At 37.6% G+C, this 19,201-nt stretch overlaps 1 protein-coding gene across 3 annotated transcripts in view; it reads left to right on the top strand.

Annotated features, from left to right (window-relative positions):
* Positions 1-18,506, top strand: part of TDRD3 (tudor domain containing 3) — a 158,133-nt gene extending 139,627 nt beyond the window's left edge. For all 3 annotated transcript variants that reach the window (XM_025874788.2, XM_073894469.1, XM_073894468.1), the window contains 2 exons: positions 13,442-13,567; positions 18,247-18,506. In XM_025874788.2, coding sequence (XP_025730573.1) covers positions 13,442-13,567; positions 18,247-18,277 — 157 coding nt within the window. In that variant the 3' untranslated portion in view covers positions 18,278-18,506. The remainder of the gene's footprint in view (positions 1-13,441; positions 13,568-18,246) is intronic.
* Positions 18,507-19,201: the final 695 nt, after the last annotated feature.

The raw sequence follows: 19,201 nt of genomic DNA, 5'->3' as shown, positions 1-19,201 counted from the left end.
CCTAAAATAAAAATCCATAAATCCTTTTTTAAAGTAAACTAGTTTTTCCCACAAAATGAAAGAACTGTGTTCCTTTAAGCTAATAGTGTTGCCTGCAAAGTTATAAAAATTTCCATCATTTCCTTTGTGCGAAACCATTTTTCTTCACACTTTTGAAGTCCTGTGTTTGTTAACAGCCTTCATAAATTGGTGACTTCTGTCCTAGCTCTGACACAAAGCTGTTCAGCCCATCCTCCTGTCAGTGTACCTGCTGCTTGACACTGACAGGATTCTTGTCAAAACCGGGGATTGCATAAATTAGTGTTTAACCCTGAACAGGCTTTTCTCCTCATTTCAATTCAGCTTTTAAAAGACTGTCATGTCCTTATTCAAAGATAATGAAAGTGGAATTTGACTATCATCAGTGTTACACTTTATAACTTTCAGAGTTTATAAACTGTTAAGAATACCATAAACTTTCCAAGTCTTACTGATTTTTCATTAGGCCTTAATTAGTAATCCTCAGGTGTTTTGTTTTTTTTTTTAAGATTTTATTTATTTATTTGACAGAGAGAGAGAGACGGAGAGGGAACACAAGCCGGGAGAGTGGGAGAGGGAGAAGCAGGCCTCCCGCCGAGCAGGGAGCCCGATCCCAGGACCCTGGGACCATGACCTGAGCCGAAGGCAGATGCTTAACAACTGAGCCACCCAGGCGCCCCTAGTAATCCTGTTTTACAAATTCCTCTACAATAATGACATCATCACTGATTGTCTACTGTCCTTTTCTTCTAGTCCAGTAGGATCTACTTGCCTTACTTTTTATTTTTATTTTTTTTAAAGATTTTACTTATTTATTTGAGAGAGAGAGAGCACGCACATGAGAGGGGGGAGGGTCAGAGCGAGGAGCAGACTCCCCACTGAGCAGGGAGCCTGATGTGGGACTCGATCCCGGGACTCCAGGATCATGACCTGAGCCGAAGACACTCGCTCAACCAACCGAGCCACCCAGGTGCCCCATCTTACTTTTTATTTTAATAAGCAGCTTACACATTGTGTGTGGGGTGGGATGAGGGAGAGAAGAGGGCAAGAGTTTTAAGTTACATAAAGTAGTTATACTTTAAATAATCTTCTGGATGAATTTAGAATTTTAAAAAAGTTGATTGTTGGGGCGCCTGGGTGGCTCAGATGGTTAAGCAACTGCCTTCGGCTCAGGTCATGATCCCAGAGTCCTGGGATCGAGTCCCACATCGGGCTCCCTGCTCAGCAGGGAGTCTGCTTCTCCCTCTGACCCTCTTCCCTCTCATGCTCTCTATCTCTCATTCTCTCTCTCAAATAAGTAAAATCTTAAAAAAATGAATAAAAAAGTTGATTGTTTTACCTTAATACTTTTCAGAAAAATACATATTAAGTGCTTGAAAAACCTAAGAAACTCTCTTGACTCCAAAGTAATACTTCCTAACGTGTCCTTTTTGTCATTGTTCCTTCCGCTGTGGCTCTACGGACAAGGAGAAATAGCTTCATTCTTGAACAAGGAGAACAAAACATATTAAACAGGAACAGACATTTATTATGTTCTCCCTTTGTGTAAGATGATGAGCATATTACTCTCAAGAGTATATTATTAGTTCCCCTAGCCTGTGTTGAACATCTGAAAAAGGGTTCCTGAATTTCAGTAAGCATAGAAATTATTACAGGAAAATATAATATGTTTAATAGCCTTAATTAAATCAGGTGATATATACTGTATAATTTTCCTTTACCTAAGTTGACAGAGAGAGAGAAGTTTCTCTCATTATTCTTGGAGAAAATCTTTGTGATACCATTCTCTTTCTTCAGCCATCTTACCGTCAAAAATGATTGAGAAGGTCTCCTAAACTTGGAAAGAGAATGATTTTCTTTTTTTTAAAAAAAAAAAAAAAGCTAACTCCTCATATACTGAACATTTTGAAATCTCAACATGAGGAAAAGAAATCCATAAATTTAAGCATACTGAGAGTAATTTCTATTTCAATAACAGCAAGGTGATATGTTATTTCTCTACTAACATATTGAGGTAAAGGGGAATAAATAGCTGAGAATGTGAAGATTAGAGTCCTCTTTAGAGCCTGATTATAATTGGAACACTTACACACCAGGCACCCTGTATAACTCTTGACCTGCATTAATCGATTTAATACCTACAGGAACCCCATGAAATAATTATTAGTATTCCCACTTTACATACGAGGAAAACTATGACAGCTTCAGAGTCATGAAGTAACTTGCCTAAAATCATTAAGTTAGCAAGTTGCAGAGCTGATATTCAAGTTTCAGATTCATTGACACCATAGCACATGATCCTACATTTTACCTGTAAATGAAGATAAATGATACCAAACTACTTGAGGATTTTTGTGGGAGTTTAATGAAGTACTGTGTATAAAAATATTCAGCATTGGGACACCTGGGTGGCTCAGTCGGTTAAGCGTCGGCCTTCAGCTCAGGGAATGACCCCAAGGTCCTGGGATCGAGTCCCACATCCGGCTCCCTGCTCCACGGGAGTCTGCTTCTCCCTCTACTTGTGTTCTCTCTCTGTCAAATAATAAATAAAGTCTTTAAAAAAAAATACTCAGCATTGCAGTAAGTTTGTGCTCAATATGTGATATACCGTTTTAATTAAGATATCTTTCAAACATTTAGTTCACTCAATCTTAATTCTCATGAATTTAAAAAAATTTTAAATAAAAAAATGAAGATGAATGTGGGTAGAAGTATCAGCTCATATTTCTCAAGAGGCTAGACAGCATTTTACATAGGGCAAAAAAAAAAAAAAAATCAACCTATTCCTTTAACCTATTCTGTTGCTAAGAGAGTTTAATCTCATACCGAGACACTCTTTTCATCTTCTAAATTTCCCTAGAATCTAGTTCCAAATGACATTTTAGTCATCTATTTAGGTGTTACCCTTTTAGATGGTAGTCCTCTGATTTTCACTATGCAAAAAAAAAAATAACTTGTCAGAAAATTCAGAATACATCAATGATAATACTGTGCCAAAATAATATCTTTCATTAGTATATGGATTTCAACTGTGGTTAAATTTAACGTTGAGATTTAGATTGGGAAAATAATTATTTTCAAACCAGAATGACATAAACCGAGGAGTAGGTTGTAGGGATTTTACTTGATGACAAGCACAATATGAATAAGCAGTGATTGGGCAGCTGCTAAAAACATTAAAACAAGGTTAGATTGCACTAATAGATTTACATAGAGTTTGCTCATCATGGGAAATAATAGTATTATGTTCCAAGCAGACCCTACTTGGAATGTTAGTCTGAAAACTAGGTTACATAGAAGAGTAAATATTAAAATGCGTAAAGGAAAAGATGATCAAGATGATGGGAGATTCTGGAAATAATGGTATTTGATAAGTGAGTGATTCCAAGAGTTGCGTCTTTTCATGCAAGAAAATAGAAGACTAATGCTTGTTTCAAAATAGCTTAAAGTCTTTCATATGGCAAAGGAAATAGGCTCAGTGAGAGAATGTAGGTAGAAATGCAGATTCACTTATTTATGGAGCATAAGGAATAGCACGGAGGACATTAGGAGAAGGAAGGGAAAAATGGGGGGAGTGGAATCGGAGGGAGAGATGAACCATGAGAGACTCTGGACTCTGAGAAACAAAGTGAGGGTTCTAGAGGGGACGGGGTGGGGGGATGGGTTAGCCTGGTGATGGGTATTAAAGAGGGCACATTCTGCGTGGAGCACTGGGTGTTATACGCAAACAATGGATCGTGGATCGCTACATCAAAAACTAATGTATGGTGACTAACATAACAATAAAATTTTTTAAAAATGCAGATTTGTCCTTTGTCGTACAGGACACAGAGCAGTGGAGTTGACTGCCTGAGGAAGCCTGACTTCCCCTCACCAGAGTTCTCTGGAACCTGGGACTTCAGATCGCTTACTCCTGGGCTACTTTGCATTTCTGAAACCGCGGCTTTGCTAACTAGCCTGTTAATTGATAAGGGTTTCTAAACATCTGTTATCATTATGTCTCACTAAAGAGAAATATTTTTAGTTCGTTAGGCATACTTTGTTAGTATGGGTTTTTAGGTGTGAATGGGATTTAAATGCAGAAAGGATGTTTGTCACTTTGGGTGCTATCTGCTTTAAGATTTAAATGTTTAATTCTTTTCCTGTCAGTCTTAAGTTCTTTTACTTTCACTAAGTAGGTGAAAACATCAGCAATGATTTTATTTCTGTGTTACTAGGCATCGCAATTTTTTTCTTTTAGTTGTATAAAGCTTGTCAAGTCACGTGTCCCATCCCCACTCCAAGCCTCTGTACTTTTTAATGGCAAAGATCTGGCCTATATTTCATCAATTTGACATGAAGATTTTTTTTTTCTATCTCTGTTTCTTAAATCTGTATTACAGGTCACTGCAGCATACCATAACTGTTTGTCTCAGGTGGTCAGTTACATAATATGCATTGGGCTGACTTTAAGTAGTAGTCTGTCATGATGGTGCAGTAATTACTTTCAGAGAAAGAATGGGTTAACCTATCTTAAATTATATTAGCCTGCCCATTTAAGATGTAAAAATGATATAATTATGAGAGTAAAATGATTAACCACTTGTGATTAGTGCTCATATATCTTAACCATAAGATACTCTAAAACATTTGTTCAGTTAGCATATTTGAGAAAGCAGTTGTTTTTCCAAAGATAATTTGTAGGCATTGACCTGAAAACATAGCAACATAGATAGGCATTTTCTATTATTAATAATCATTGCTGTATTTCCACTTTTTAAGTAGGGTTCCTTTTTATAGCATTTAGCAAAATTTCAAGGGTATGATCTAAAAGGCAAGACATTCAAAGAGGTTGATCATGTTAACTTATTTTTGGCTTCCTCTTAAAATATTCAGATTTTATGCAAATAGTGTCTATAACTTTTGATTGATTTCAAGAATGCTTCTTTGCTAATTTCCTCCCCCCCCTTTTTTTTGTTCTATTTGCCCTTTCTATCTGTAATTAAGAAGACCTACTCCCAAAGAAACGAAACCAGTGGTAAAAATAGAGTGATTTAGAATATTAAATTATTAGTTTTAGTGTATAGATAGTTGTTTTTTTTTTTAATTTCCATAGAAATAAAAGGAGAGCAGATGGTAAGAATCCTTCTCCTTGCATTAGCTCTTTCATTATCTCGCCCCCCCCCCGCCCCAGTGGCTTTTCCACTTTCCTTATCTGCCCAAAGCAATCTGAGGAATACTTTAGCAACAAACTTCCTGAATTTTAGCAAAGTCTCTGGGTCTAGATAGTTTGATTGAAGTGGGCTTGTATATTGTATTGTCAAAGGGTTACTTATCTCAGAATAATAGACAACATAGAAGGCTTATTTCATAAACCCTTTATAGGTATTACCTCCTATAGTTCCCCATGTAAACCTATGAGTTCATTATTGTTTTCTGTGTGAGAAACTGAGACCAAGAGAAGTTAAATAATATGCTTAAAGTGGTAGAGTCTAAACTCAGACTTAGATCTGACTGAAGAGACCGAAGTCTCAAATACCAATGTCATGAAGTATCTCTCAAGGAAATCTTTGAGTAGATTGGCATATTTGGGAGCTGTATGTGCTCTCTGCCTTGATTTTTGGGCAAGCTTTTGAATCTGTTTAACCTTTAGCTAAAACAGCCAATGAGTTTTAGAGAGGTATATGTTTTTATAAAACATATATTCATTCTTTGGACTTTAGTATTTCAACAAAGAATTATGACCAGTAAACGATGTTTATGCTAGGACAGAGGTCTCAGGGCAGAGGCCATCCATTTACTTGAAAATGATCTTAAGCTAGCTATTAAAAAAATTAGGCAAAACTGTCTGAAGCAAGATATGTAAATATATACTATTTTATGCAACGGAAAGAACTTTGGGGGCAGACAGCCTGGGGTCTTATTCAGGCATGACCACTTATATGACTTTGGGTAAATTACCCTGAGCCTTAATTTCTTCATCTGTAGAATGGTGAGCTGAAGTAATTCAAAGCTTTGGAAGGATTAAATGAGATATAATGCAAAATGTCAGACACACAGTGGAATAAACATTCATTCCCTTTTCCTCTGTTCCAAGTTGTAAGTAAATTCAGGTATGTTTTTGAATGAAAGAGTGTCTATACTTTTATCATTTGCAATTTGATAAGGGTAACATGTTGACTAGTCTCTTTTTCATATTATATTCTCGTAGTTAAAATATGGATGCAACCTTTTGAAGTTTAGTTCAATTTCCTTGAGTGCCTAAGCTGCCAAAAATAGCTTGTTTACTCTGTGTTAAAGGGTAGGTAGTCTTATTGATACTAGAGGAAAGACTGTGATGAAAAGTACTGTGTGTTGGTTGGCAGAGCATAGAGTAGAATCCTTGAACTAGTATTCAGATGATTTCCTAATATCTTATAGAATCAACAGTTTCAATTTTTATGTAACTCTAGAAAATGTAGTCTTCCCTGAAAGGAGAAGATCAGAACCACAGTGAAATGTCACACAGTTTTGAAATCCTACATGATACAAAAACAAAAACATTGTGTTCTAACAGCCATGCATTTTGGAGTAGTTGTTTAGTAATTAGATTTGGAATCAGATTTTTTTTTTTTTGGTCTTGAATCAGTGTTTATCTTTTCTGTTATAAAATACGTGGTTTAAATAAAATATTCCTGGACATGGCACATATTAAAGAGATGATCTTAGATCTGCTCTCAAGGGGAGGGAGACTATAATTCTCCATTATATTTTATTCTCAAATGGAATCTTATTTTACTCAAATTTCAAAGACAAATTAGTCTATTATAAAACATACTTATTTTGGTTATATATAATGACTTTCTCATATGTTAATAAAACCTGAGTTGTTTTTTTTTCCCAACTTAGGTATGTGTTTATTATCAAATGAGACATTTAGTTCATAGAAGTCAGAAGAAGGGTTTGGATTTTCTCTGTGATAGATGGCAAAGATGAAGAGGCTCTGAGCTCAGTCAGAGTCCTGCGTTTTGGTTGCTATTCTTCCATCAGCTCGCTTTGTTATATTACTCAGGTCAGTCAACCCAGCTAGTTCCTAGTGTACAGCAGAGGTTGAAATAGGTGAGGTTTTTAATTTTTGTCCCTTAGGGAGTTACAGAGCTCAGAGGGCCTGAGGAAGAGAAAGCCAAGGGGATACTGCTTGCGTACCCTCACTCTAACCTGGGCCCATCTATTTTATATTGAAATTCTATATAAAATCTCATTTGAAAGAAGAGTGTCACATTTACCCAAAATATAAATAATAATAATCTTTAAAAATTTAATCTGCTCAATTGGATTATCTCCGATTTCCCCTTCCAATTCTGAAATTCATTATAACTGTATTCCTCACCCTCATTACTTGGGAGCAGGGTGAAGGGCATATAGGACTGTGAATCAGAAGACCTGTGTTCTAGGTCAGGTTATGGTACTACTTACTTGAACAAATAATTGTTTCTTAGTTATTTGGATTACTCTTCTTTACAGAAACTTCCTGTTTTATAGTTTGTGGTTCCAGACTACCACAAGCCTGGTTTATTTTGTGATAGAGCTATAAATATTCATTTGGAACATATTTCTTAAATAAGAATAATTGGTAAACTAAAGTTCAGTGTTGATCATAATACATGATTCTTGTGGGCACAGATGTTATCCATAGCCTTCACAGAAAATAAAAGCCGATGCAGCTTTTACTTTCAATTTTAAGTTACTCTCATGTAGTAGAGTATTAGTATAATTGATCTAAAACAGATTACTTAAAAATATTTTAGGTTCTACTTTTAGGGTCCATTACATGATTTTTTTCTTTTTGTTTTTGAATGGGACAGAGATACTTTATTTCACCATTTGGACTGAAACATAAATTCAAAGGTCAAAGTTTTTCAGTGGGGGACAAAGAGGGAATGTTGTGAATATCCAAGGTATAATCAAAATTAAGCACAACCTAGAACCAATTCAGAAAGCTCAATAAACTTCAGAGTGGTTTTCACACATTAATTAATTCTCATGGCATCCCAAGGATGAAAGAAATTTAATTGTCGTATTTTAGTTACTGATAACCACAGGAAGAGTCTGAATGGATTGAAAATGTGCCATTTTGATAAGGCAGGTCAAGAAATATTTCATCAAATATTAAGGATCTACCATAGCATCAGCACTAGACAAGGCACAAAGTATCCCACTGACATGACCTATTTTACAGCCTATTTTTTTTTTAAGATTTTATTTATTTAGTTGACAGCACAAGCAGGGGGGAGCAACAGGCAGAGGGAGAGGGAGAAGCAGGCTCCCCGCTGAGCAAGGAGCAGAGCCCAATGTGGGGCTCAATCCCAGGACCCCAGGATCATGACCTGAGCCGAAGGCAGATGCTTAACAACTGAGCCACCCAGGCACCCCATACAGCCTATTTTTTTTTAATAGACTTTGTCTTTTTTAGAGCAGTACCTCTAAAAGGAGGGTACAGAGACTTTTCATATACTCCCTGCGCCCCCCACCCTCCCACATTATCAACATGCCCCACCAGAGCAGTGCTTTTGTTGTAATTGGTAAATCTACATTGACACATTCTTGCCCAGAGTCCATAGTTTACATTAGGATTCAGTGGGTTTGGACAAATGTATAATAACACGTATCTACCATAATAGTATCATAACAGAATGGTTTCACTGCCCTAAAAATTTCCTGTGCTCTCTCTTTTCATTCCTCTGTTCCCCCTAACCCTGGGCAACCACTAATCTTTTTATTATCCCCATAGTTTCACCTTTATTACATGATGTTTTGGGAAAGCAAGTTTGTCTTTAACTTTTGCTTAGGTTTTATATTAAAATTAGTTTGTATTTCTGTAAACTGACTACAGTAGTTCACCAGGCAGGTAAAAGGTAGCCTGGAAATTCACAGAGTGAGTAGTTCATATGTAAATCACTGAAGGAGATATCTACTCATGAGTATTTCATTATTCGTAATACCCTAAATTTCAAGGCTTATTGTTGAGAGTACATGGTATGCATTTCATATGCTGGATTATGTTTTTGTAACTACTATACAAATTCTGTTAGAAGGGACTGACTAGAAGAAATGTTAAGTTACACACAAAACAGCTACTAAAGGACACGTGACAGTATTAATAAGTTTTTCTAAGTTTTATTTTTTTTCAAGATTTTATTTATTTATTTGACAGAGAGACACAGCGAGAGAGGGAACACAAGCAGGGGGAGTGGGAGAGGGAGAAGCAGACTTCCGGCTGAGCAGGGAGCCCAATGCAGGGCTCAATCCCAGGACCCTGGGACCATGACCTGAGCCGAAGGCAGACGCTTAATGACTGAGCCACCCAGGCGCCCTCTAAGTTTTTTTTATGAAGAGAATTGCCATCCCTGCTCCCAACTCTCACCAACCAAATAATCTCTGGCTGTCTCCTCACAGAGTTATGGCCGTGGGAAAATGCTGAAAATGAAAAGATGATAATTTAAGACAAGATAATATGAATGGGTCATTGGAGCAGAGGAAAATGTAACATTGTGGGCAAATAGAGCACCCCGCCCTCCCCCGGCCAAAAGTTCCATAGAGATTTGAGTCAGAGTTTAGGCCTTAGAGGACAGAGGCAGAAGAAATGTTCCAAAAGAAAAAGTGGAAGGGTGGCAAACCCGAACTTCCTGAATTTCAGAATTATTTTCCAGGCTACCCTGGCACTTAGGAGTAAGAAGTTTACTCCTTCTTCATTGGCTTAGCCCAGGGTTTCTCACCTGGGCACTATTGGCATTAGGACTCAGTGATTCTTTGTTGTGTGGGCTTTGTTGATGCTTAGCAACATCCTTAGCCTCCACCCACACTAGACGTAGTAACAACTCCCCCTCAGTTTGTAACAACCAAAAATATCTCTGGACCCTCTAGATGCCAGTAGCACCCTCAGATGTAGCTGCCAAAAGTGTCACCAGACAATGGCTAATGTCCCTCAGGGGGCAAAATCACTCCCAGTTGAGAACCACCAATCTAGCACATTCCCTAAAATACTGGTTTGTATGCTTAGTTGCACTTCACCTTGAAGAACAGAGAACCCAACCTCTATTTAAATGTTGCATACCTTTTACTGAGATATGTTCCAGGTTCTGAGTGACTGACTTACAATGATCTTTTGTACCACAGCTCATTTATAAATGAGGGAGTATGTATTTGCCGGTGTTCTCACTCCAGATATAGTATATGCTAATGAGAGACTGAAGGTGATACACAAAAAGATGTGACCTATCGAACATGTTTTATAGATGAAGTTGTGCATCTCCTTTTTGCATTTGTGCTGGGACTCTTGTTTTCTTCAAAATACTTCATTCATGCTTGATGTCACAATGATTATTGCATTTTATATCTTCTCATTAAAAGGAGCAATAAACTAGTAAATATTGGCATGAAAAGAGGTTGCATAGGTATTCAGATATTAGTTATTTAGTATTTTTAAACCAGGTTTAGGTGGGCAAAAGTCTTTGAGTCCCAATATAATAGTTCTGAATCTCAAAGGTTGGGTGAAGATGACATTGGTCAGTTTCATTTTATAAAAGGTATCACAAGTTTTTTAAAGAATCTTGCCTGAGAGTCAGAAACAAAATGACCCTGGTCTGGACTCTTCCTTGAATAAGCTCTGTGACATGGGAAAATGAGTTCACCTCTCAGGGTTTAGAGATTCCTCGTCTGTCAGATCTAAGGGGAGGGACAGATTGTATGGCCTTCCAGGACTATGCCAGCTCAAACATAGTGTCAGATTTTAAAAAATACGTTTGTGAATTGTAAAATTTAAAATTTTTTTTTTTTTAGTTTTAAATCTGTTACAGAGGGGTGCCTGGGTGGCTCAGTCATTAGGCGTCTGCCTTCGGCTCAGGTCATGATCCCAGGGTCCTGGGATCGAGTCCCGCATGGGGCTCCCTGCTCCGCAGGAAGCCTGCTTCTCCCTCACCCACTCCCCCTGCTTGTGTTCCCTCTCTTGCTGTGTCTGTCTCTGTCAAATAAATGAATAAAATCTTTTAAAATAAATAAATCTGTTACAGAGTAGTGGTACCTAAAGGAAGGAGACAGAAGGAAGAACTAGGTATAAATGTCATTCAAAGATGACTCCAAATAAACTCATCTATTAAATTGAGCTTGTATTATGTAAAATGGAAAGAGGTACTCATTCAATGCTAACAATTACTAGCTATGGACTATAGGAAGTAGTTTCTGTGGGTGACCAGTTTTGCCCTCAAATATTCTGCAAGAGGAATATTTAAAAGTTTAAAAAGCAAGATTGTGCCTTTGACAATAACTGAAAACCAAGCTGTCAGGATCATTTTTATTTTTTGCTTCTACTTTTGTATAAAAAGATTGTGAAGACATCAAATAATGTGAAAGAAATCTGATGGTCGGTCATCTTTATAAGACCATTTAATTGGCTCTCGCTAATAGTCTGTGAATCTTTTAAACACAGTAGAGACAGCTTTTCAAATAGCAATGCCATATTATATAAATCCAGCTCACTTCCTCAGCAAATGTAGTTTCCTATCTTTAACAGTGTTTTTTACTGATAACGTATAGATTTCTAGATGTCCTCTAGCCAGTTCTGCAGCTGGGTATGGAGAAAAAAAGCATTTGATTCTAATTCCTGAAATAATTACTTCATCTACTACAGTAGCAAATATATTTTCATTCTTCTCAGTTAATATTCAGAGCTTCAAATGTTGTCATATGTCATAAAATTAAATAGCTCCTTTTCAAATTTAGCTATAATATTTGACAGTCATCATTCAGAACAGTGACCAGAATAATAAAAAATAATTCTTTCCTTTCCTGAACACTTTTTAATTTCTCTTCCTGCATTTAATTGCTTTGCTAAATTATAGGCATATCTGACACTTCTAACCATTTTGAGATTGATTGTTAATGAAAGGGGCGTAGAGAAAGGAGAGCTAATCTGGAAGTTTGTCTCTAAAATGCAGTTATTGAGTGATGTCAATAGATTGTCAAATTTCTCCATTCTCTTATTTAGGTGATGATGACCCCTTAAGGATGATCATTAATTTTTGGCTGTTGGTTTATTTCTTTGACCTGCAGACTGAGATGTAAAGATTTTTGCAGTTGCATTTGAATCAAAACCCAGGTTTGCTTTAGAAGTATCAGGGCAAGGTCACAAAGTTTTCCTGGGCTTCAGTGTCCTTTGTATAAAATGGAAATAATAGTTTTTTTCTTAAGAATACCATGGAGGATGCCTAATAATGAGAGTTATGTTCGTGCCAAATATTAAATATCATTTCTAAATGATAGGATTTGATCAAATTATCTTAGCATTTTTCTTCTTCTCTCAGGTAAAATTGCAGTAGTTGGATCTGTAAAATTTGAAGAATAGAACTCCATCTCTCATATAATTTCTTATGGTATTAATAGGATCAAAGGAAAGCAATCTTTTGGGAAAGAAGCTTCAGAGATAATGTGAGGAGGAAGAAGTGGGATACATTTCCAAAATCATGCAAATTATTGTGCTCTGATAATTCAGTTGGAATTTAAACCCTCCTTTTGAAATAGAAGCAGTTTCTTTCATAAACAAAACTGAGAGCCAATTTTTTTCCTGTCTTTAAAAGGGAACATACTTCATAGCTGCATTAATTTAAAAATACTAAAATAACAGGGTGGCAGCACTCAGTAAGAAACCAGTGTGGCTTTGGCTACGTTTCTGTTGCTTCTAAGTTCTTTTCAAATATTATAATTAACTGTGTTCTTTCTGCTGTTTAATCTGCTTATCCTAATTTTCCATGCTATTCCTTGAGCTGATAGATCTATCCCCTCAGTAAGAAAGGAAATGAGAAGAAAATAGTTTGTGTCTTACTGTGGCAATTGCTATGTTTGCATGAAGCTTTCTTTATATGTAAATTGTATTTCCTCCTCATTCCAATCCATTACTTTTTCCTATCTCTAGATGTAAGGTTCTTAACGATCTTGGAGATTTCATCAGATGAGGACAGACAGCTGGTGAACGTTCTCTGGCTCTTCAACCCCTTTTCCATATCTTACCAAAATCCCTTTCCATGACAAATACCTAGAATATTTAGAAGCCCAAATATTCAGGAAAATTTTTATTATAATGCTTGCTTTTCTGTGATTTCACCCCTTTGTGTCAAGTCATTTGGTGAGATAATCATGCTATTATGTGGAAATAGTTTCCTCTTCTAGAATTAAATTTGATTCTAATCTTACCACGTCAAGTTCATTCTTCTATTATAAAGGACCAAAAGAGTTTTAACAATGTCCCTGCTTTTTTTTTTCCTTCCCCTTGCTTCCCTCTGTTATAAAAGTTGACAGATATGAATCCCAGGGCAGCTTAAGAGGGCATATCAAAATCGGAACCATAAAGTATTTAACTTAGGAAACTTGGAGCTATTCTGAACATGTTTAAATCACTACTCTTTACAAACAGGAGGAAGAAGGCACCTATGACCAAACGCTTGAGTTCCGTAGAGGAGGTGATGGCCAGCCAAGAAGATCCACTCGGCCCACGCAGCAGTTTTACCAACCTCCCCGGGCCCGGAACTAATATGAGAAGGTAAAATTGGCATTGTGAGATGGCATTTATGTTGAATATGTAAATCCAATTGTTAATATTTCATAATAATATAATAGAAAAAACTGATGTTTCAGACCTTTCAATTATAAAGTATATAAGATTATACCATAGTTATGAGCTACTTTTCCACCAAACTTTTCCCCACAAATGCTACCTCTAACCCCCTTTTTTCTCTATACCCACTTTCTTCTGTCGAAGGTGATGCCAATCAGTGAAATGTCTTTAAGTTTGAAAGCAGGAAGAAAATAAAAGGAAACAAAGGACCAGATAATCACCAACTTGGATAATTGAGTTTTTTATTATTTAATTAGTTCAATCCTTTTTAAAAAAGAGGAAATGTTTTCATAGTGCATCTTCAGGAATTGGATGAGGATAACATGATTGCTTACAGAGATGGGATTTGGGGGCCCTGTGCTATCGATCCAGAAACTTTCATCTTAGAGTTTCAGAGAGTTGTTCTCTGAAAATTATCTTCAATGGGAAGGATGAGAAATATAACAAAGAAGTCAGGAAATTATGGGACCAATCTAAGGCACCTCACTTTGATCAACAAAGACCTTATTTTTTAATATGTGATTAGAAGGAAATAACTTTTGTCATCTTTGGTAACATTTCTATTTTCTCATTATGCTCAGACTTTTGAATAGTTTCAGAGTTTTCCCATTACAGCTTTTGTTATATAGCACTCTAAGGACTATAAGAGACTGTTTTAGACTTAACTATATCTTTTTTCTCAGTCTCTTCTTCTCAGTAACAAGACCATTGAGAATTTTTAAGAAATTGTTCTCAGTTTCTCATTTCAGCTGTTCATTTTGCTAAGGCTGTTATCCACATTGTATTTTCCCCCTGCTAAGTGACCCTCTCAATTTTTCAAACCAGTTGTGGCTTTTTAGCACTTGAAATGCAGCTAGTCTAAATTGAGATGTGCTATAAATGAAAAATACATATCAGATTTTAAAGACTTAGGTAAAAAAATAAAATATCAGTAATTTGTATTGTTTATGTATTGAAATGAGACTATTTCTGATAGGCTGGATTAAATAAAATATGTTACTAAAGTTAATTTCACTATTTGTACTTTTTAAAATGTGACTAATGGAAAATTTAAAATTGCATGTGCCTCACATTATATTTGTGCTGGGCAGCACTGTCCCAGAGTCTTAGATCTCCTTCAGCTTTCCCAAAGCTCCTTCACTGGTTACAAATTAGCTCTGTCATCCTAAGTGAAGGAATGTTTTCTTCTGTGTTCTAGTCTTTCGTTCCTTATGAAGTAGTCTGCCTGGAGTGGAAGTCTCATGCTACCTGACTTCTGATTTATCTGAGCGGGCCTGAGTAGCATCTTCTTTGTCTTATCACTGGCTTTTCTTTGTGCTTAATACAAGGCCACTGAGTAAATAGCCGGTATCTACTGTCCATATTATCACAGAAGGACTACTTCATGACTGGGCATTTTTCTGTAACAAGCACTGACCAGAGCAGATTCCAAGTATATGTAAAGACTTCCACAACTTTACATTGTGCAAGATTGAACATAAGTTCAGTGTGCTTACACTTAAAGCACTTTTAAGGTGAATGAAAACTGAGAATTCCCTCATAGCTTCCTGAGGGCGTCTAAATTGGTTAAACCAAGGTTTTAAAATAAGGCCGAAGGTTCTCAACTCCCTGATTGCTCTATGTTGCCTGACAGCGGTTGCAGGATTAGGACTTTTCAGCGGTATCCCGAGGCTGCAGAATAGAAGGTGGGTAGGGCTTGGCAGGGCTGGAAGTAGAGAGGAGGTTGTGAGGGTGAGTAAGGCTGCAGCCAGAAGGCTGGAACTCCCATCCTCTCGGCCTGTCTTTGGTTTCTTTCATATGTTTTCTAGATTAGGCTTCCACAGAAAATGTCCTCTGAAAAAGAACATACTGCTTAAAGTAAAGCAGAAACCATAGCTCCATGGTAATTATAGCTCATCGATACCAAATACTATGATGCACGCTGCTCCCAATCAACTGAAACGTCGCAATGTTAGTGGTTTTCTGTGTTCCCTAAGTTAAAACGCCCATTTTTCCCAGGTGCTTGCTTTGGATTGTCCTGTTGATGCGGGAAATGTATAACAGAGATTTTGGATTCCTGACGTTGATAAGAAAATTAATTTTGCTGCATGGGGGAGGAAGGGGGGACAGTCTCATGATGGTATCACTAAAAAAACCTCTCACTACAAAATTTACTCTGAAAAATAAATAAGCAAAACACATGTGCTCTTGGTTGAGAAAAATTAATTTTTTATTTTAATTCAAACATGAAAGATTATGAAGTAGAATTATCTTTTTGATATACTACCTTTAATGGGAGGTTCACCAACACCAAGAATTATACCTTGTGTTCTTGTCACACAACCAATATGTTATTTTCTTCTTGAGAGAAAAGATATTTTTGTTTCCTCATTCCTGGTTTCCATTAACTTAAGCGTTTAAAAAGAAGATATACATTGTAGCCCGCCATTTGACTTCCAGCAAATATAAGTATGAATTCTAATATATGCTGAAATTTTTCTCAGGTTTTGTTATCTAAAATTATTCAGGATAGTAAGAAACACTTAAGGCACTTTCTATTCTCACTTAAAAACCATAATTTCATAGTCATACTTTTTTTTATAATGTTTTGGGTACTTTGCTAGGTGATGAATAACACATAGTACCTGTTTATTAAATAAGTATATTTTGATAAGGTTTCTGATGTGTAGTTTACACATTCTTTGATTGTCCTAAAAAGTTTTCTTTGCAAGCCCTCTATCCCACCACCACCACTTCACATGCACATATATACTTCACCCAAGGTGGAGAGGGATTTGGATTCTACTTGGTCTTGGTACTAAGCACAACATCAGATGCTAGAAAAGCAGGAGATGCCTGGGAGTCCAGGCTAGGTGAGAGAAGGAGGTGTCGGGGAGCAATGTGGGGAAATAGGCCCAAATCTGGGACAAAGTGGTGGCAAGTCAGATCTGAGCCCTGAGGGGAAAGAGGGCCCAAACTCCAAACTTCTAGTTCCTGCACTTGTCATAATCATCCCAGGTAATTCAGAAATATGAGTAGATATGGATAGAGGAATTATACATAGTGCTTTAATCCGTAAAGCTGGCCAAAGCTACATGCACCAGAAGAGGTTTCTGACATGACTGGAGTCCTGGGAACTAGATAGCAATGAGTAGAGGCAGGCCTCAGGAATACATTTGGAGCTTCATTTTCATGGTGGGGTAGAGTCCTCCGAAGACATTCTAAAGGCCGAGGAACGCTTAAAGAGGGGAGAAGCAGAGTTCACAGCAAGCGGCTTTCAGTGACAACAGTAGAGTATGTGAACCCAACAGTAGATGTTAAACATATGTGTTGGTGGTGACAAGAGTGTGGCTTTAGCTGCACTGGTGGCAATGAACTTCGGAGTGAGGGTAATAGGATCAAAATTAAGCTTAGGCAGTACTGCTGTTGGCTGTGGGATCACAGCACCGGGAGTCAACAAAGCTAAGAAGCTGTCACAGTAGTCAGTCAGGAGTGCTTAGAGTGTCCCGTCCTGTGGTGAAAAGACAGAGATGACCTGTGTGGGGACACTCTGGAGCTCCCGAGGGCCACCAAAGTTAAGACTTCGTGCCAGAAGCAGTTTATTAAATGTTGAGTCGCTTTGAGTATTCACTTCCAGTTTCTTACTTGTTTGATGAAAGAACGGTCCTCACAGTTTCACAGATCAACCAGAAACCTTGAAACCAAGAGCTAAGCATCGACTGCTGCATAAATGTCATGACTTTATTTTCTAAAGTCCAGGTTTTAACACCATTTTTCAGCTGGTAAAAAAAAAAAAAGATACATTTTTAAATGTCTTTTTTTTTTAACAATGTGGCCCAGCGTCCCTCTGTAAAACTTTGAAATCAAGGTGAGGGAAATGCTTGCTGTAAAGACAGCTGTCACAGAACCCGCTGATGCCAGCAGGACAGGCGTCCTGTGAGGGTAACAGCGCCCGAAGCTCTTCATCTTCCACACAGGACACTGTGCACTTCCGAAGGCGAACAGAGCTGTTGGTGTGCAGCCGGGGGCGCTCTGCCATCCCTGCCCGAGTGCTCTTTCACGCACGCGGCTGGCATGCGACTCTGGCACACGGGCTTCTCTCCCCGCTCCTCTCAGCCGTTCTGTGGTCACCACCCAAAGTGCTTCAACTAGAGCGGTGCCAGTAGGGGTTGGGAGCAGGCAGGAGCAGGTGACAGACTCACATAAATTACCCGTGTGGACAGAGCCAATCCAGAGGCGTTCAAAGGGGAAATGGAGGTGGGTAGGATGGGGGTTGAAGTGGCCCATTGGCAGACTGCATCTTTTCCAGGTCATCCTCTGTGAAATATCGTTTAGTTAATCCAAGTTCCTGAAATCGACATGCCAGCAATAATAGGGCTCACAATGACAGAGATGTACTCTAAGAATTTTGAGGAGAAAAATTATTTTGATTTTGCTTTTTGTTTATATACTGATTTATAGAAATTATGTTTATAAATTAGCAGTGTGCAATTTAGTCTACTTGAGATCTATTAATATTTATACAAGCACTTCACATTTACATAGGTCTCAGCAGAAGTGTATCTTGAGTACAGAAAAGTCAATTTGAGGATCCAATCTCACTTTCCTCCTCTCTTTTTAAATAGAGCCTTTGTGAAGAAAGGAGCCATTGACTGAAACATCCTGGTCAAGCCCTGTTGATAGACCTCCTACTTTCCCTTCAGAATAAGGTGCAGCCGTGATGAATATTATTATTGAAGAATGGAAAAGCAGATTTTAGAGGGGAAACAATCCAGCTCATACAAAGAATGGGAAAAAATACTAAGTTAACTAGAGCAAGTACCTTTTACAAGTGAATGAGAATTTTTTTCTTCTGCCATCAATAAAACCAATGCGCTGTTATATACATTGTTTTACTGTATGTTTTATTTGCTGAATAGTATCTTTCTTGTTCGTCTGGTATTAATCCCATAGTATAGAGTGAAATAGCAATCACAGGATACTGAAATCCTCCCCACCACCATAATTACAGAATAAACTGACTGACACAGCTTGCCACATTTCCTGCAAAGCAACCTGCAACTGGATAGCAGTTCTTGGTAAGGTAATAGGTACTAAATATGATAGCAAAAAGTGTTTAAAGTTTGAATATATTGTTTTTAGCACTCGGCTAGCTTTTTCAAGTGTAATTCAATTCAAAACCAAGCATTCCCTTCCTTTTAAAATTTGCAATGGCTCTTTCAAGATGTATCTGGTTGCTGATAATGGAAAACCCCACTCAAACCGGCTTAAACACTAAAGGGAATTTACTGGCTGACTGAACTACCAGAAGCTCAATAAGTTTCAGCTGATTTAATTCAGTGACACAGAGTTGTCACACAAGGCCCTGATTCGTTGCATCTTTCATTTCTGCTTTCTCTGGCATCAGCTGCATTCTACAGCAGACTGCCCCATGGGATCATGAGATGGCTTCAACTCCCAGAGCTATTGAGTCCAAGGATGGGCTTGGGGTCACTTCCAGAAGGGCACTCAGAAGAGAAAAGAAGCCTTTCTCCTGAGGCTGCATTTACTCATACTGCGCTACTTTCCTGCCTGTGAACC

This window comes from Callorhinus ursinus, unplaced genomic scaffold (assembly GCF_003265705.2).
Source record: "Callorhinus ursinus isolate GAN/ISIS: 27379988/994484 unplaced genomic scaffold, GSC_fseal_2.0 scaffold7, whole genome shotgun sequence".
Lineage (NCBI taxonomy): Eukaryota > Metazoa > Chordata > Mammalia > Carnivora > Otariidae > Callorhinus > Callorhinus ursinus.
This window is presented reverse-complemented; position numbering and strand designations above follow the sequence as displayed.